Below are 20,816 nucleotides of genomic sequence, written 5' to 3'. Positions count from 1 at the left end.
TGTTTACTCTTGATGATTCACTTATAAATATCTCACAAATTATGACACTGTGTTAGAAAATACCTTTAAACATATTTGACACTCAACTTTTTATCATTTTTTCATCAGTAGTGCTAAACTTTAGAGCTGAAGTGTCAAACAAAAGGCTCAGGGGCCACAACTGGCTTTCCAAAGACTAATCCAACGGCTTTGTGAAGAGGACATACTATAACCGTATTTACTGTATGCCCCCCCCCCCCCACCTATCAATGGCAAACTACATCAAAGCAAACAAGCTCTAGACAAGCAGTCCATTCTTATAATTAAGAGGCAATCTGTGCAAGAAGCTAACAAACCTTTTTCTGTAATTTTACACCTTTGTTTGTTATAATTTGAGCATTTCTTTATCATATAGAAACACTAAGATGTCGTTTTGAAACTGACATTTGTTTTCTTATATTAAAATATCTCAGGGATTAAATGTATAGTTAAACTTCCTTACACTGACAGAAAGCAGAGTTTCACTGCTCCAACCCACTTAACATCAAAGTGGGTTATACGAGGCCCACAATGTAAAATGGGTTTGACATCCCTGCTTTAGACGATGTAAATTAAGAGCCTGCAGTAATCTTTAGGATGGCAAAGGAAGTACACAAAGGAAACCATTTAGTGTCATGTACACCTCAAATTACCTTCTAATGCATAACAAGACGGCATAGAGGACCTAAAACACTGACATTTTAATTTTATATTTAATGTTTATACAGGAAAAACTTGCTGAGCACACATGCCCTTTCTCAGCTAGACTCTTCTTCACATTCACGCACTGGGGAGCTGCTCAGTGTGTATCAGACCCAAGCTAGTTGATGTTCAACTGCCTTACTAAAGGGCGCCTTAAATTTTAGTGCTGAAAATGAAAGCAGGAAAGGAAGACATTCTTTTTTTTTTTTACAGCCAGGAAGTTATTTGGCAATTCTCTATAAGGCTACAATTGAATTTGATTATTGAAACTGTTGGGCATTTTTGTTTCTTAGTAAACAGAGAAAATGCCTAAGGCTACGACATGCTACAAACCCCCAAAAAGTTGTGTATACAATGATTTGTGTATCAAAGAACAAAGACAACATTTGATGTGATGTCTTTGTTCTTTGTTGAAGAACAAAGACATCACATAGTGTAAAACTCACATTTGTTTAAATATATACTTATTGATGCTTCAGACACATTTCTTCAAAGTTGGATCAGGGACATGTTTACCACTTTGTTTCATCATCTCTTCTTTTTACAGCAGTGTAAAATGTAAAGTGTTTGAGAACTGCAGAGAAAAACTGTTGTAGGTAAGAAAGCAAAATGTTTTCTCTCAAGTTTTTTTTTTTCTCTGTCCATCACCGACACGGATTTCAAATCAAATAATCAAGATGTGACTGTTTCAGCTTTAATTCAAGGAGTTTAACAAAAGTACTTTATTACTGGTTTAAAAATTAGAGTAATTTTAATCCACAGTCCCCAGTTTTGAGAGGCTCAAAAGAAATTGGACAAACTAACATAATTTCAAACTTGAGAATTGTTTTTAACAGTCACTCACAACCCCTTGAATTCTAGAAGCCAAAGTAATCATCAAATGCTGTTTTTCCACCTTTGAGATGCTCTGCAAGGCCTTTTATATAACTGCCTTCAGCTGCTGCTTGTTTGTGGGTCTTTCGGTCTTTAGTTTAGGGGAGCCTTGCTTGAATTAATCTTGACTTCATCTGTCCAGAGATTACTGTCCACAGCTGTGCAGGGTCATTTCAATGTTTTCTGGAAAAGTCTAATCTGACCTTCTTCTTCTTAAACACAACAAGTGATTTGCACTGTAGACAGTTATACTACTTAAGGTGTCCCTTGCTTTTGGAGTGTGACAGTAAAACACCAAAACAACACCTCCTCAAAAGTGTTTTTGACTTGGAGAGATGTTATTAGGGGTTTTTCCTCAACCAAGCAAAGAATCTGTGATCATCCATTTTAACTGGCTTACGAGGACTCTGGGGCTTTTTGATGTTGCTAAGCTGGCCAGTGGATTTCTGCTTTTTAAGAAAGTACCAGATTGTTCTTTTGACACTCATAACATTATTATCTCTCTAATAGGTTTATTTTGTTTTTTCACCCTAATTATGGTCACCTTTACCTCCATCACAACCGTTTGGACCTCAATTCGTGCAAAGCTACAAAAAGTGGAATTTAGTCAATTCCACGACTTAAAGCTGAAGCGCTGCACTGTAAATACATTGTCTGATTTAGAATCCAATGTGGTGATGTAGAGATGCAAAAATGACACAAAAAAATGCCACTGTCCAAAAGCTTATAGATGTAACTGTGTATAAGCATTTATTTTGAAAGATTTCAAAGTTACAACATCACTTGTAAAGATGCAGATCTTCCCTAACAACTCCAAGCAACATCTGGAAGAACTGACCCAAAGATATTGGCATCCGAACAGAAACAAAAGCACCAGAGCCGAAAAGGAAATGGAGGTGTTTTTCCATGAGGCAACACAACCAATTTCAGGTGACATTTTACATCAATGGCAAAATATTGTGTCTGCTGGCCAGAGTGCAGGGATGTCAGGCCGTTCGGCCAACACGTCTTTTCACCCTGAAGAGACCAAAGCAAAAAAAGCAAGGCTCCCTTTTTTCCCCAAAAAAATGTCCTGCAGTTCGTGCAAACCTGGAGAATTTGTTTCTGCAATGATCAGGGCCCAGCTCTAACACGCAGTATTCACCTTGTTGACAAAAATAAGAAACAACTGGCCAGAGATTGCACTGAGGTTGGGACTCAAACTAAGTCAATCTATGGAGCCTTTTGCTAGTTAAGAGTCTGCAGTCACATAAAACAGCAGCAACCCCTGAGATCATGGGTACTGGATTTTTCTTTTAACCTGTATGTGAGTCGCTGCAGAAATGTTCTACCAGTTAAAAAAAAAAAGAGAAAATATCTTTCATCAGTAGCTTTGCAACATCAAACTTCAACAATACAGAGAAAATGCAACTAATGGTGTGATCTTCCTGAGCTATTGAATTTCATGACCACAAAAATTGACTTCTGCAGAAATTCTTACTTATTATTTCATTATTTGCCAGAAATAATCCACTTGTTATCGGTTTTCTTTAAAAAAAATCTCTTTGTGATAATGGGGTGGTAACTAAGCTCGTGACAGAGAAAACGTGTTCTGTTTTGTTTTTTTAGTTGAATTGTTATCCAAAAGAGTAATAATAAGAAGAAGAATATGAGAGGAAAAACAGCCCCATAAGCCCCACTTTAACTCCTAACAAAAAAGAAATTAGATCAGGCAAGAGCCCTGGAGTCAGATTGGGTCAGAAAGAAGATCAAATGTCCATCTCCCCTGTGGAGCTTTGTAAGCACCACATCAGCACCACTTTTCACCACCAGCTAATACACCTAATGGACCCCACCATATAAAGGCTACTCTCTCTTGTGACTCTGTATGTGTGTGTATGTGGGTGTGTGTGTGTAAGAAACAGCTAGATCAGTGGAGAAAAACAGAGAAGAAAAACAAAGGGTGCTATACAGACAGGTTACAAACAGTTCAAAGGAAAGGAGCACTTAATGTAAAGTTTTCCTTCCATCTTTCAGTCTGACATGTGCGCCCCTTTCGTGCACTCCTCCCTTTAACTGACAGCATAAAAATGTCTCAGCTTCATGTTTGAATGAGCACCCCGGTCATATTTGCTTTACTTACTGGGTTTGGCCAATTAACATTTACATATTACTTTCAAGTCTGAACTGCGTGAAATCAGGATATGCACAAACTCACAGCAGTGCATGTCTCTGCCTGACTGTATTTTGTCCAGCTCACTAAATGCATGCCTGTTTTGCAGAATGTCCCGAATAGCAGCAGCACGTGTGTGATAACATAACTAAAAAACTTAATTTCTTAAGTGCAATTCGTTTGAGACATTTATGATTTTGTAGAGCAACCTCTCTCTCTCTCAGAGATTATGGCAGTGGTGGTGGGATACAGGTTTCTTTCATACACACAAACTAAGACCCTGCCTTACAATAGAGAAGAGAACCAAACATTCAAAAGCCTGATTAATTTTCACCAGACCAATACTGACAAGGCCCATTGCCACATGTATAAATCTTTTTGTTCCCCCCAATTACGTGGCTTTCTCTGTTGCCGTAAAATAATGTCTACATGCAGCCTAGTTTCAGATGAATTGTGTAGGTGTTATAAGATTGACATACCTACACATAATAAAAATACTCACACAAAAAAATTCAGGTCAACTTTTACAGAATGGAAGCCCTGAACAAGCTATATACTGAAAAACGTGGAACAACAATCGTTCATTCCTCAACATAAAAGAGGGAATGGAAGTGAAAATGGCTTATTCTGGAGCTGACTTGGATTGTGAACTCTCTGCTGTTATTACCACAGTTATTGTTTCTAGGCCTTAAATTCGACACCCTCCCACCCCGGGACCCATGCATTAGGTAGTGTTGTATTTTTAATAAGTTTTTAGCTAATGCATGTAATAAATCAACTATTATCATTAATTATTTTTCACAATTGAAAAAACATCCCCACAGCATTAGTAAAGATTAAAAAGGTAAAGAAAAGAGTTTAATTTAACTTGTGTTTATGTTACTTAAGCATGGCAGACTAAATCATTTGCCTCTCCTCTCTCCTCACACTAGCAGCAGATAATGTCATGACATGAACCTGAAGTGAACTGTTAACCTCACCAACACCAGGTCTTCCTGCTTTTCTGGTTGAAACCCAACTTTGCATCTTGTGCAGCTCCTGTGGTTACTGTGGTACTACACTTTTTCACCATCAAATATGAATTTTACTGTAAAAATACTGTTACATAGTGAAATTTAGGATTGAACAGATGATCTTTTTAACTATGTATATGAAAGTTTTACACTTTATAAATACTTACTGATTTAAATTGCAAATACTGTCACTTTGTATTACAGTGCTGCCATCCTGTAGTGGTTTACACATTTGTCTAATAAGGCAAAAGATCCCTGGTTTGAGCCGGGCTCGATGTCCTTTCTGACACAACCTGGCATGAAAATCTGCAAAATCAAACACGTGGAACAACCTGCTGTGGCAACACCTTGTGAATAAGGGAGTAGCTTTACTGTAGTTTTATATTACTAACTTAATGTTGTTCTCAATGCATTTCTAAAATCCCAAATTCAAAGTACCACTGGAACACTATGTGACCAAAATCCTCAAATCGAAATAAATGGCTCCCTGTCTGCACCAGTAAAATGAGCTGTCAGACCTCATTGAAATCGCTGCCAGTCTTCAGTATCAAAACGTCTTATTACTTCCTTCTTTTACCACTTTCTCATCCCTTCTCCTACCCATTTTCTCCTTGTCCTTCACTTTCTTTATTTCTCTTTCAGCTTTGTTAATTTGCAATTGATTAGCTGTCCTCTCAGTCAGCTCAGTCCCATGCTCGACATCCCTCGTACCCTCCTCCCTCCTTATCCCTCGCCCCCCTTCCCCTTGCCTCACAGCCTATCCTCTCTTCCATCCGCGAGTCAATTTCTCTTTAACGAGCATTGGTACATTTCACTCCCCGGGCACCGGGGCCCTTCTGTGTAAATAAAACACAGAGCAGAGTCAAAAATCAATGGGCCTATTACCCTCCGAAAATGCTAAACAAGCAAAATTAGCGACTCGCTTGGTGGTGGAGGCCTTAATGTCCTCCGCCCTCCCCTTCCGACCCTCAGCATCACCACCACCAGCCCCCCTCTCTTCAATCTCAGCATCCACTCAACAAGCCACATACTTTGTATCATCATATTGAATGCCATGGATAGAAAACACATATTTAAGCCTGGGCATGTTGGTGTAATACTCAAAATCATTTGCTTCCAAAAGTCTCTCCCTCACACAAGGACAAAACGTGCACCGCACACTGCTGGCAGAGATGAGGGATTCACTCTTCTGAGAGAAATCATTGGGCACCACACGGAGCTACAGGCCACATTTAACCGATTTTTATTTTGCCTGCCTTGCCCATATAAACACAGCACACGCACACACAAACAGCAGCAGCCAGCAGGAATTTATAGTAGGGATCCCATATTTTATCAGACGAGTCTGATTAGTGTGGCAGTAAAAAGCTGCACGTGTGTCCAACATTTGCACGCAGAAATACACACGCGTACTGACAGAAACAAACACTAGAGCACACACAAGTAAATGTCTACATTGTAGGAGCACACGCACAATGTGAACAAATACACAAATAGTGCACACAAAACTAAATAAACAACGAAAGTGTGCCTACAGACAAACACAGACCAACACACACAATCACACACGTGTGCACACACACACACACACACACACACACACACACACACACACACACACACACACACACACACACACACAGAGTAAACATGTACAGTATGTACAGGCTGTTAAACATACACACACACGCGCGCATGCACACACACAGCAAAGCAAACACATGGTATAGATACAGAAAACACACACACACACACACAGAAAGACAAAGGCCAACAATTTATCACTTCCATTCTCTCTCACACACACACATACGCACGCACACACAGCCACACACACTACACACACCATTTGTCTGGAAATGAATGTGTAGCTGGTTAGCTGTGGTTCATTTATCCTGGCAGCTGATGTGTGGTTAACAGAGACATTTATGCTAATGACCTTCCGTGTTTAAAAAAGGCAGCAATAATGTAAAGGCTCGTTAAAGGCCAAATCCTCGTTCGCTTGAGTCATTTTTCAGCCCATTTTCTTGTTCAATTAAACTGATGAAATTATTATTCGCATGTGAAATGACTATTCAACCTCACGAGGCAACCGACCGCTCGAAAATAGAACAGGGGACAAATGGATCAAATTCTTAAATGTTGGTGGCTGATGTTCTGGCCTCATCCTGGGCTGCTCCCGTTTCACTATGACTCTTTACAATGATTCAGAAAGTTGCTAAATGTGTGCCGTGAAGGGAGTTTTTTTTAATGTGTAACTCATTTCTCAAGTTGGGAATTCTAATCCTATTTTAGAAAATCCCAAGCAATAAGAATAACATCATTTTGTGTGTAAATATCAACATATTGATAATGTAACTTGTTTTATGTTGGAAATGCCACTTTTTCAGAGCACTTTGCAAACTGATAGCAGTCTTTGACATCCAGAAAAAGCAATAACTATACTTCGGAAAATCAGCTGCGTTATCTGTATTATGGAAGCACATGACCCTTCGCTGTCAAAGAAAATGGTGAAAGAGAAAAGGTAAAGACCTCAAAAATATTCTTCCAGAATATTACCAGCATGCTGGGACATTTTGAAAACTGAGATATGTCAGTCCCTTGCAAGCCGTCCTATGTAATGGCGTGAATAAATTAAAGTGCCTCCAAGTTTCCTGGACTTTGCCCAGTGAGATATTTAGAATTTAAAAGCACTTACAAATTGGAATAAAAGTCCCATTTCCATTTGCATTCCTTTTGTCACACAGTACAGCGTGGTTTACGTCAGATGTTTTGTTTTGTTGGGTTTTTTTTTTCCTTTTCATCATTTGAGTAAAAACATCTCTTACCTGCTTGTGCATCTCGATGTTCAGCCCGTATGACATTTCGTAGTACTGAAAGATAAAAGCAAGGTCGATCAAACATGTCTTCTCTGTTCCTCTTTTTTCTCTCTCACACACACACACAGACACACACACACACACAGACACACACACACAGACACACACACACACACACACACACACACACTAATAAAATACTAATGGCAACACATGAAGTAAGCTGTCTCACCATGACATAGTGCCTCTGCATCTCAGTTTTCTCACTGGCCAGTTTCTCACATTCCAATTTCAGACTGCGAGACAGATAGAAAATGTTTTGTTAGCACGTGTCACCATCAAACACACAGCAAGCTGCATCCATGCCACACGCAAACACATGATCAAAAGTAAAACCAAAAGACCAAAAATCTTTTCTGACTTCTGACTTCTAACTGACTTATTTTGTAGGGAGTGGATAAAAGAGGATGAGCGAGAATGAAACAAGACTTTAGAAAACTGAAAGCAGTGATGATACTTGCACTATACTGCGCAGGCAAGTCACTGCATCCTGCCACTTTAAATTTGCATTTCTAAATATGAGAGCTACAAAAGAAAGACAAATAAGTTGTTTGGAATGCAGCAATTTCCTCTGCAGACACAGGCACTTACTCAGCAGGTGTAGTGCAGTAATTAATGGATCGATGGACAACCACACAAACCTCATCATATATTCTTATAGTGCGAGTAAAAGCCTAAACTGCAACATCAACAAAAAAAGCAACCATAACATTAGGATCCATTTTGCGGAAAAGCTTAACTCTTTTGTGTCTGCCAGTGTGTCGCTCCTCATGAAGTTTTTGTGCATCTTTTAAGAAGGAACTCATCGGGTTTATATCATCATCAAAACCTTTGCGTGTACACGTCAATCACAGCAATGTAAAACATGAAAAGAAATGAGAAATTTCAACATTTGCTTAAATATAAATGCTGAAATCAGCTGAAAATCTGGGGCATTGCCAGACTTTAAATGTTTAATACCTCAACTTTATTTAAGTTTGATGATGACGGTGTCCTCTTCTTTATTTGTACTCTAAGGTTGGGGAATATTCTCAAAGAGATTCATTGTTTTAGTAAGGTCCATAACATGTTTACATTTCTTCTAAATAAGAACTACCGTAATAATAAATACTAATAAATTCATCCTTAAAAAACATGAAACATGTGGGACCACAGTAATTCTTATTGTAGCGTATTCCCAGAGTATGTCTGACTCACTGCTATTTTAAAAAATGAATAAATAAAATCTGATCAGCGCCACCCTCGTTTTGGATTTCAGTGGAACGAAAGAGTTTGATCTGTGCGGCTGTAGCATTAAGCATGCAGCGCACCATTCAGCCAGTTCAGCCTCAGGACTGGCCAACAAACTGGACCACTGGTTCATCTCACCAGGTGATTGGGTAATAATTATGAGGTGGCCAGAAGTGGGTGATTATTATGCATTGGTATTGTGCCTGTGGTTCAGCCCTGAGCAATGTATTTCACACTTCATCATGTCAGGTAAAAAAGTATTTCACACCACTTGCACTTGCAGAGAGAGAGAGAGAGAGAGAGAGAGAGAGAGATGTGCATGCATGCAAAGGTTGATGGGGGTTTACCCGTGGTTAGTCACTAGTAATAGATGGACCTTGGACAAATAGAGGCTACCACTGTTTTAGCTGCATATGGTGCATTTGAGAGGAATAGCAATATAACATCCCTGAATATAAATGTCAAACTCAACATACTGTATTTCTTAATAGAAACTTAAATTAAAAAAATACATTTCTGTCTTGTATTTCATGTTCTTGCATCACACATTTCCCTAATAATTTGGTCATACTTCGTGACTCATACATGACTAGTACACAGCAGCACAGAACTCGACCATTTCTTTAACACTATCTCGGGTTTTTCGTTTTACAGTGAGTCAATCCACAGTCAATCAATCAATTAATTCTTTTAGATTTATTATTTCTTTGGTTAGCATTTTCTGTGTGTGGATGGGGGGGGGGGGGGGGGGGGGTCACTAGTATAAGCTCCTGATATCCAAGGTGACTTAGGAAAACTGGTTTCAACTGACCAAAAGTGCAAGAACCAAAAGGTAATTACGAAGAAAAAAAATATTATAGGTAACATTTAATAATCTAAAACCAAACGTATGTATTAATTATTAATTGTGCATTTTACATGTAAACATTTTTTAACATTTAATTTTTTTAATTCCAGCTATTAAAGTGATTAATTAACCCACTAATTACTTCTAATGCGCACTCAGAACAACAGGGATCAAATTCGCAATCGCTTCTATTGTGGGGAATGCAGAACGGTTCGTAAGTTTACTGCCGTTCTGGCTGACGAGCTGATGTTTCAGTGCAGCCCAAATGTCATGCTCGTATCCGAAATCCTACCTGTGATACTGCGCCTGCAGGAACTGGAACTCCTCCTTGATCCGGTCGCAGGACTCGGTGACAGTGAACTTGAACGGCTGTCCCGGCTGATGAGGGACCTCAATCCAAAGCAAACAGCGTGCGAAGGAAGAAAGGAAGAACTGAGCCACCAAAGTTCAGCGTCACGACACACACACAGGCAGGACTGTAGCTGACAATAGGCCTCTGTGATAAGGATGGCCTTTTTGGTTTCACTCAGTCTCCTTACACGTTAACTCACGCACACTCAGAGACACACATGCAGCTGTGGCAGTTTGACAATGAGCGCAATTGTCCGTGAGAGCGCGCAGTGGCACGGAAACTTGATCTAAACTGATTACGCATCAGGCGCGACTGTTAATCTGCGCTGTTTTGACACACTGCTCTTACCGCTACTGTTCTGTACTTACCGGATGCCGCGCCGGGGGGTACATCTTGCTCAGATCTCGAATCATTGAAAATGTATTGCAATGTTCATCCAGAAAAACACGAAAACAAAGTGTGTGAGAACCGAGCTTTCTCCGTGCGTAAAAAGTCAGTCAGTGGCTGGTTTGCGGGCTAAATGCAGGTTCCGCGAAGAGTGGAGACATCCTCGGACCTTTGGCTGACCAGAGACAGCAAGACAGTAATTCAAAAGTCCATTCAGCGTAATAATAAAAGCAAAAATTTTCTCAGTCTTTTCCAAAATCTTCAGCACCTTATTCTAAGCGCTTAACGCTCTCCTTCTGAACTAACAACAAATCCTCTATCTTCTCAGATTTCTCACAGAAAACATTAAAATCTCGCACACCATGACCCTACTTGTCTGCGAGTACGCTTCTCCACAGCGTCCCGTTGTCACGCGTTCATTGGTTTATTTCCTACAGTCTCCGTTAAAGGTTTGCATCCTCATTCAGCACCCGCCGACCGACCACCTCTCCGACTACAGCAGCCTGCCTCCGCGACGCCAAATTTAGAAGCAACCAGTCGTACGAGCTCAATTACATATTCACTACAATTACAAGGACCCGTAGCACGACGTCGGGACGTGTAGTTTAATTCATATTAGTCGATAATAAGCCCTACAGATGTGCGTCTGCTGTAAAGAACTACAACTTCCCAGCTCCTTCGCGAAACCCCCAAAGCCAATGGTGTGTGGTCCGAGGGAGGAGCGGCCATTAAAGCCAGCCAATAGCGACAGAAAAGTATACACGCTCCGTTGCACCCCCCTGCCAATCATCTATAAACTATCCAATCACATCCAGCAAGACGCGATTTATGCAGACCCCCACGTGGGGGCTGCTCTGGTACAAAAGGATGTCACAGGGATTAATCTGAAAACTATCTGTTGACTTATGTGTTCTTTTTTTTCTTTCTTTTTTTCCAGAGACTTTGGGGCAGAAGTGAACATATGGCCCCTTGGTCTCATGTTTTTCTCCTGTTTCCTAATTGAATCACCTATTAAACAGTCTGCTATCATGTCCGCAGATTGCACCTATAACCCTGCAATTAAATTCTCATGCAGCCCCCTCATCTCTCACTTCACATTATGTAAATCATACAGAGGGTGGACAAATAAAAAACTGATTATGTTAGAGCCACAAAGGTGGCATCAATATCAGGCTGGATGTCAATTAGCGATTCAGCCAGTTCTATTTATTCATGTCTAGTTGGAAAAACATTTACACAAATTTCTAATTTTATGTTTTTTTCTTTTAAATTAAGTTTTTAACGACATAATAACAATCTGGTTGGTTATGGTCGGGCTGTTTTTAACTTCTTCTGCATTTAAACATTTAACAAATTTTAGAAATCCCTCAGATCTCAACTTGAAAAGTGAGTAGCATCTGTGACTGCCAGCTAAAATATACCGCAGGCAAACGAAATCTGGTGAAGTGAAATTATGATGTCAGTACTTTATGTACTTAAGTTGTCTTTGGCTTCTGATTATGGCTGGAAAATGCTGCTAATACACATTTAGGCTCCCACCATTCTTTCGTTTTCTCAGTCTCTTTTTTGTGATCTCATGTCTCAGACAAATTCCTAATCCTAAATGCTAATCCTGCTGTTCATATTTCAGCATACACTCTAACATACAGCACACATGTGACATTATCCTTTTTTTATAAGTACAAGCAGGGTGAATGCATTTTATGTATTCCATACGTGTGCACTGCTCAGATAAATGCCGCCTAAAAGAGCTTGAATCATTTGCCTAATTTCTCTGCCCTTTACGTAGTACAACCCAAATGGAACACCTCTTGCTAAGTAAATTGAAATATTATGACTAAGACTCTCTTTCTCACACACACACACACACACACACACACACACACACACACACACACACAGAGTTGACACCATTCATTTTGAGCGAACAAGTGCATATAGTCTGTCAGCCTGCATTTGTGGCTGTGAGAAGATGTTCAGTGTGGGTAGATGAAACACACTGTTGCTGGGTCAGCAGCTCTCTTCACTGCTGCCTTCGGTCATTTAGCAGAACTAACTGACTGTGTCCAGAAATCTTAATCATTTTGTGCTGCATTACACTTTATATTTCATGTCCCTTTCTCTGAATTTATCATTACCCATTAAAGCTATTTAGGATCACGTTTGTTATAATCTGTGTGTCTGCTTCACACGACACAATAAAATACATTTCAGTGCTTCAGTAGTATATGTTGTAATGTTACTTCTATGATTAATAATAATAATATTTGCTCAAACATACTAACAGGTGTATGAATTACTATCCACAATGTGACACCACATCAATCCACTTTCCTTGTCAGTCTGTCTGCTTCTGTCTTGTCTGTTGTCTCTGCCCCTCCCTCAAACATACATGGGATTGTGCGCACAGAGACACACACACATCGCCTCAGCCATTCAAATACACATCTCTATCTACCACACATACAAACTAATATCTCAGGTAAGCACAGAGCCTAAAGTGACCTGCTGTCACGGTGCGTGAATCCACCAAGGCTGTGAAAAGGTAATATCATGCCCTCCCTCTTTTCTCCTCCAAGGGTTGAGCCATGATGTGGATGAGCAGAGGAGATGCAGAGGTGAGGGAGGGGAGCGGGTGAGGAGGAATAAACAGATTTATTTGCCTGTGCCCCTCTCTGATTATTTTGCCCCTGCCTTTTGTTCCAGACCTTATGAAACCCAAATGTCAAGTGAGGCGAGGGCCTCATATCGAGTCCTGTCAATCACGACCCTCTGCGCACCTGAAGCTCTGACGCCGGATTATTGGCTTCAACACAAGGGCTGCCTATGCCGCCAGGCACGATGCCTCAGACGATTCGACAGCCAAGGCTCTCTCTTTTTTTTTTTCTAAAGAGGAACTTCATTTGGCAGCTGATTCACAGGAGATTGCACAGGAACGGATTTTGAGCGTAGATGGGTAGCAAGCTGGATGCTGGATGTCTGTGTGTGTATGGAGAGTGGCTTATACAGGGAGGGGGGATTAAGGGGGAGGCTTGACATGGTCTGTGGTGGGGAGTGGGTGGCGAGGAAACCCGACCTTAACATCTTGCTCAGTGCACTGATCCCAACTATCAGTACCTGTACATATGTCCCTCCCTCCTTCTCACTGTTGCACACACGCAGATGCACACACATCACTGCCTACTGCTTCTGCTTATCTTTAATATTATACTCCCTCACTATTACTTTTCAACATCGTGCTCTTACAAACACAGACCACTGGCCGAGGATAGCATATCCTTGTTTAGCTTTCCATGCAGCATATAAAGACTAGATGAGATCTTTGTGTACACTCAGAAAATAAAGTATCTTCCACTACATTTGGGAATATACCAGCTGATCACCATAGCTTTACCCTTTAAAGTACTGCCATTGTAAGCTTGTAGTTTGTACCTTAAGGAAACCAATCTTTTATATCAGGGTACAAAAACGGAACGTTTAAAAAGGGTGCATCTTTAATTTTATACGTCCTCGGGCTGATCCATCAATAACCCTGACACGGTTGTCCATGAAGTTATTGTAGACAAATAATCGCTAATTAAGGTGGTTGCCTGTGTGAGGAAGCCAGAGAAAACTAAACAGGCACAAATAGAACAAAGCTCAATACAAGATACAAGAAAGATACAGAATGGCAAATGTAAGAATTTATTGAATGCTTTTAATTTAACTTAAAGAAACAGGAAAATCTTCCCATAGGGACAGAAATTGGTTTTCACTTTACTGCTATTTACGTTTAATAATGTGTGCCACATCAACTTTAAATGGTGCAGAAGGTGTCGTTTAGGCGAGACTCCTCAGCAAGCGCATTAAAAACTAATTATCAGTCAGGCTACATCGATTGCTGTAAACTCCACATAACATGGCAGCACCAGCATGGGCTCATTATGATAGCTGCTTCAGTGTGTTTCTCTGGACACCAAAGTTTTGTGCAACTGCAAATTAAAACACAAACAACACAGATTTTCATACCCGAGCTAATGATTTAATGTTATATACGACTAATAGTGTTTTGTTGCATCAATGAAATTAACAAGTAAAAGTCACAAAATATTTTGTAGCTCAGCAGAGAAGAAAACGATGTATACTCGTCATTGGTGCTAAGGAAATGTGGGCTTATTTTAGTGCTCATATACAAAAGCCTAATGGACTATCTCCTAACTATTTATCTGGTTTGTTCATTAGTTCTAGATTTGCAAGAACTTGTAATTTTGGTCTCTAAATGTTCCCCCAAGAAGAACAAAGATGTATGGAGCTGTTCCAGTTTTGATTTATCTTCATGTCTTTCTATTATATTTGTACTTTGTTTTTTATTCTCATTCCAACTATTTATTTATAAGTGACTTATGTATGTATGTATGTATATATATGTATATATTGTACTATTCTTAGTTAGCGTATTGTCTGTCTTGTCTTAATGTTGGTTTAAAATGGAGCACTGTAACAAAAAATAATTTCCCCCAGGGATCAATAAAGTATTCTGATTCTGATTCTGATTCTGATGTCCTGTTTGTTACTTTTTTTTTGCAATTTTATTTGTTTTTTAAACTGAAATAGCTGTCACAAAGCCTCCGGGTGTGTTCAATGGTCAGCTGAATTTGTTCGCTTTTAGTTATACTTTTATTCCTAACTTGTTTGGTTAACATTGTGGATATGCAAATAGAAAATGAATCAGGAAGAGCAGAATATTTGTAAGGAGTAAGTGAAGGCAGTTGTGAAGAGGCTAAAGAGTAGAAAGGAAGTTGGTCAAGATGACATACCTGTGGAGATATGGAGATGTCTAGGAGAGAGGAGTTTTTGACCAGATTGTTTAATGCAATCTTGGAGAGTGACAGGATGTCTGAGGAGGAAGAGTACTGGTACCAATTTTCAAAAACAAGCTTTATCACTCATCAGTAACTACAGAGGGATAAAGCTGATGAGCCATGACATGAATATATGGTAAAGAGTTGTTGAAGTTAGGCTGAGAAGAGAGGTGATAAAAAGCACTACAGAAACGATGTCTGCTTGGAGAGTGTTGATGGAGAAGTACAGAGAAGGTCAGAAGGAGTTGCTCTGTCTCTCTGTGGATCGAGAGCGCGCACATGATAGAGTGCCAAGAGAAGAACTGTGGTACTGCATGAGGATGTCAAGAGAGCAGAAAAGTATGTGAGGCTGGTGCAGTACATGTATCAGGACAGCCAGACAGTGGTGATGTGTGTGATAGAAGTGACAGATGTATTCAAGATGGGGGTGGGATTACATCAGGGATCTGCTCTGAGCCACTTCTTGTTGGCTGTGATGATGGACAAATTGGCTGATAAAGGTCAGGCAGGGGTCTGTGGAGTATGATGTTGGCAGCTGACATTGTGATCTGTAGTGAGAGTAGGGAGCAGATGGAAGATGGGAGCAATGGCAGGTGGAGGAATCTGATGGAGAGAAGAGGAATGAAAATCAGCAGAAGAAAGACAGCGTGTGAATGTATGTGAATGAGAGGACGGCAAGTTTACTCGTGAAGATCCAAAGAGCAGAGATAGAGGTGGATGAATTTAAATAAATACCAGGGGTCAACATTACAACCATCCAAAGCAACAGACAGTGCAGAAGAGAGGTGAAGAAGTGAGTCCAGGCAGGCGGTAATGTCGCTTACATCATGACGTGCCAGTTAAAGTTTGAAACACTTCAAATATCCAAGGAATTGATTTCACAGACAGACAACAAGGGAAGATGTTTATAAAGCTCATGACAAGGGAATTAAAAGCTCTTCACCTGGTAATAAATAGCATGGTAATAATTTTTATCTAATCATAAAACTAAAAAATTAATCTTATACATTCACGGCTGACTTTTAATTGTGGCCATGCCTCTAACAATAACCTGCTCTTATCCCACAGGTCATCGGGGCTATCTAGGTATATTTACTATTAGACAAGCACATTGTCTCGCCACCACAATGGCATCCTCTAGGTCTATAGAAGGTTAATATGGTATCTCGCTTCTCATTGGTGTATGTGTACGTTGGGGTTCCAGAGTCTAACTAATCATACTTCAATAAGCACTAACCACTGGTCCGTGTTCTCAAATCTCCTGTCCTTACAACAAGCCGTGTCTAAATCCCCCATGGTTGCCCCTTTAACACGTCATTAATCCCCGGCGGCCGCCCCTTTGAACAGGGAGGGATAACCAGGCCTCCTCAGACAGAGAGAGAACAAGGCAGAGGCAACGCGGAGCTGGATTTACTCTGCTACCAGCAGGTTAATCCTGCCTCCACGCTGAGTGAGTGACTGGAGGCAGTGTGTGTGAGTGTGTCTGTATGTGTGTGTGCGTGTCTTTATTGGAGACAGTTAAAGATCGGCTCCATCTCGGTAACGACTCTGGGGGAACATCAGCATCTGGTGCTCAAAGTCATCCAGTCCCCCGAAAGTATCATACAGATTGCTGCCATTTCTTTATTAGATTACAAATGGATGGATGCAAGTGTTTGTGCTGATAAAAACTGAAATGGCACGGAGCGACCAGATGACAAACAGACCAAGACAGTGAAAGCAGGAAAAAAAAAAGAGGCAGACGTAGATGAAGAATAATTAATTACTGGGAAGTGGTGACATCGAGAACATCTGAAGCAGAAATCCTGAGGGTCCAGACAATGCACAGGGCTCATCAGAGCTACAGCATCCCAAAACGTGCATAACAGTAGATTGTGGCAGACATTGTAGGAGTGGATAACCATTTAGTATTTACATGCAGCATAGTAACTGTAAACAAGTGTGTGGGTGTATATGTGTATATATATATATATATATATATACATATATATATATATATATATACACATATATATATATATATATATATATATATATATATATATATATATACACATATATATATATATATATATATATATATATAACAACACCCAGCACGCCCCTGCGGGCGGTTTATCCTTCAAGCTCGGGTCCTCTACCAGAGGCCTGGGAGCTTGAGGGTCCTGCGCAGTATCTTAGCTGTTCCCAGGACTGCGCTCTTCTGGACAGAGATCTCCGATGTTGTTCCCGGGATCTGCTGGAGCCACTCGCCTAGCTTGGGAGTCACCGCACCTAGTGCTCCGATTACCACGGGGACCACCGTTACCTTCACCCTCCACATCCTCTCGAGCTCTTCTCTGAGCCCTTGGTATTTCTCCAGCTTCTCGTGTTCCTTCTTCCTGATATTGCTGTCATTCGGAACCGCTACATCGATCACTACGGCCGTCTTCTTCTGTTTGTCTAACACCACTATGTCCGGTTGGTTAGCCACCACCATTTTGTCCGTCTGTATCTGGAAGTCCCACAGGATCTTAGCTCGGTCATTCTCCACCACCCTTGGGGGCATCTCCCATTTTGACCTCGGGACTTCCAGGTTATACTCGGCACAGATGTTCCTGTACACTATGCCGGCCACTTGGTTATGGCGTTCCATGTATGCCTTGCCTGCTAGCATCTTGCACCCTGCTGTTATGTGCTGGATTGTCTCTGGGGCATCTTTACACAGCCTGCACCTGGGGTCTTGCCTGGTGTGATAGACCCCAGCCTCTATGGATCTTGTACTCAGAGCTTGTTCTTGTGCTGCCATGATTAGTGCCTCTGTGCTGTCTTTCAGTCCAGCTTTGTCCAGCCACTGGTAGGATTTCTGGATATCAGCCACCTCCTCTATCTGCCGGTGGTACATACCGTGCAGGGGCCTGTCCTTCCATGATGGTTCCTCGTCTCCCTCCTCTTTCTTGGGTTTCTGCTGCCTGAGGTATTCACTGAGCACTCGGTCAGTTGGGGCCATCTTCCCAATGTATTCTTGGATGTTCCTTGTCTCATCCTGGACTGTGGTGCTGACACTCACCAGTCCCCGGCCCCCTTCCTTCCGCTTAGCGTACAGCCTCAGGGTGCTGGACTTGGGGTGAAACCCTCCATGCATGGTCAGGAGCTTTCTTGTCTTTATGTCAGTGGCTTCTATCTCCTCCTTTGGCCAGCCTATTACCCCAGCAGGGTACCTGATCACGGGCAGGGCGTATGTGTTGATGGCCCGGATCTTGTTCTTACCATTCAGCTGACTCCTCAGGACTTGCCTGACCCTCTGCAGGTACTTGGTGGTTGCAGCCTTTCTAGCGGCCTCTTCATGGTTCCCATTTGCCTGCGGGATCCCCAGGTACTTGTAACTGTCCTCTATGTCTGCAATGTTGCCTTCTGGTAGTTCAATCCCCTCAGTTCTGACTACCTTCCCTCTCTTTGTTACCATCCGACTACACTTCTCCAGTCCGAACGACATTCCAATGTCATTGCTGTATAGCCTGGTAGTGTGGATCAGTGAATCGATGTCTCGTTCACTCTTGGCATACAGCTTGATGTCATCCATGTACAGGAGGTGGCTGACAACTGCTCCGTTCCGTAGTCTGTATCCGTAGCCAGTCTTGTTAATGATCTCACTGAGGGGGTTCAGGCCTATGCAGAACAGCAGTGGGGACAGAGCATCTCCTTGGTAGATCCCGCACTTGATGGTAACTTGTGCTATGGGCTTGGAGTTGGCCTCTAGTGTTGTACGCCACATCCCCATTGAGTTCCTGATGAAGGCTCTTAGGGTCCCATTGATCTTGTACAATTCTAGGCATTCCAGTATCCAGCTGTGGGGCATTGAGTCATAGGCCTTCTTGTAATCAATCCAGGCAGTGCACAGGTTGGTCAGTCTGGTCTTGCAGTCTCGGCTGATTGTTCTGTCTACCAGTAGCTGGTGTTTTGCACCTCTGGTATTCTTGCCAATTCCTTTCTGTGTCCCGCTCATGTATTGACCCATGTGCCTGTTCATCTTAGCCGATATATATATATATATATATATATATATATATATATATATATATATATATATATATATATATATATATATATATATATATATATATATATATATATATATATAAGCTATAAGGACATTTAAAAGGCGTATCAAAGATCCCTGCTTGTCAAGAACTTCAATCCATTTGAGGGGATGTTTTATTTCAATGTTTTAGTCTAATACAAAATCTACTTTTAAACACCAGCCTCCAATTACCATAGATGAAATTACATTAGCAATCTAGCAAAAACTATAAAATATTAAAGGCCATTTGTTTAATTTTCAGGAACTTCTTCTCAATGCTTTATACCACAGTGAATTAATATATTTGAACATACAGTGAACTCAATGAAAAAGATGATACTTTTATGGATATTTTATCTGTAAGAAATTAGTTCACCTCCTTCATCCATGTTTGCTCCATTATAATGAATCAATTCTCTAAATACACATTAAAAAGCGCTAATTGTCCAGTTTGATGTATCACATTCATAAAACAACAGGGCAGCTGGTAACTTTTCTTTTCAATAAAAAAAGTCCTTGCCTTTGTCTGCTGTGCAGGGGAGTCTCAGATAGGCAGTTGGACGTTTAACGTTTAACATTCTGTCTCCTCTTCAGTCTAAAAGACTAATCAGCCACTCGGCAGGGCTCTGGCTGCTAACCAGGACTAATTCTGCCTCCTGCTGGCTGGTGACACACACTGGGACAGCCATGATTGGCTGTTTAGCACCAGGGGGTACACCTCTGATTGTCTGCTTAGCATATTTTCTCCCTTCATTCTGATGGCATATACCAGCTCTTATCCTCATTGCACAGTGCATCGCAAAGGAATCAGGGAGGTTATAGATGGTGTTGAGCATGTGCTTGTGTATGTTATGCACTGCATGCCCCACAGTTGTTTTTGGGAACACAAAAAGCTAAACTCACAAGCAAGCCAAACCTCCCCATCCCCACTTTCCTCGCTTCATTATTGTACCGCCTCTTTTTTTCTTCCTCTCTTCCACCGAGGCACAGATCAGATAGAATGTCACCTCTACAAACTGCCGTGAGCTAATTAGCTGTTAGCCATGTTTGTGTTCTTGACTGATGACAGGATCATTTACTCTGGTCTCCAGCTGGCTCTGTTTGTCGGAGCCATCTCATTAGCATGGCAAATTAGTCCCACTCAGTCAGGGTTCTGCCTCACCCAATGAGAAGTGATTGGAATGCAAATCAATCAAGAGGGCGGGCAAATGGAAATCACAAAATGTGGTGAAGAGCAGAGGATGAGAATGTAGTGTCAATGTTTATTTTGGAGAGGATAAAAAATTCAACCCGTCTTGTTTACAGGAAATTAGACAGAAAAGTGGAAAAGGTCGAAATTGAGCCAATTTGGGAAGTTTGTTCTTTGCAACGGTAGATCGTGAGGGGCATTTTTGGCCAATGCGGGTCTCCTTCCACGGGATGGATGATGCACTGCTCTTTGGCATGTGATTCTTGTTAGCCT

General features: G+C 41.1%; 1 protein-coding gene across 4 annotated transcripts in view; it reads right to left on the bottom strand.

Annotated features, from left to right (window-relative positions):
• The window catches only part of LOC146657785 (transducin-like enhancer protein 4), a 46,347-nt gene extending 35,228 nt beyond the window's left edge, over positions 1–11,119 (bottom strand). For 3 of the 4 annotated variants that reach the window (XM_085426107.1, XM_085426111.1, XM_085426109.1), the window contains exons 1-4: positions 10,435–11,119; positions 10,007–10,104; positions 7,810–7,873; positions 7,587–7,631 (exon numbers count right to left, since the gene is read on the bottom strand). In XM_085426107.1, coding sequence (XP_085282233.1) covers positions 7,587–7,631; positions 7,810–7,873; positions 10,007–10,104; positions 10,435–10,479 — 252 coding nt within the window. In that variant the 5' untranslated portion in view covers positions 10,480–11,119. The remainder of the gene's footprint in view (positions 1–7,586; positions 7,632–7,809; positions 7,874–10,006; positions 10,105–10,434) is intronic. The other variant, XM_085426108.1, reaches the window with a different exon arrangement.
• Between the last annotated feature and the right edge of the window lie 9,697 nt (positions 11,120–20,816).

Source organism: Rhamphochromis longiceps, linkage group LG12 (genome assembly GCF_057381845.1).
Source record: "Rhamphochromis longiceps isolate RC_006_pf linkage group LG12, R_longiceps_female_GT1.1, whole genome shotgun sequence".
Lineage (NCBI taxonomy): Eukaryota > Metazoa > Chordata > Actinopteri > Cichliformes > Cichlidae > Rhamphochromis > Rhamphochromis longiceps.
This window is presented reverse-complemented; position numbering and strand designations above follow the sequence as displayed.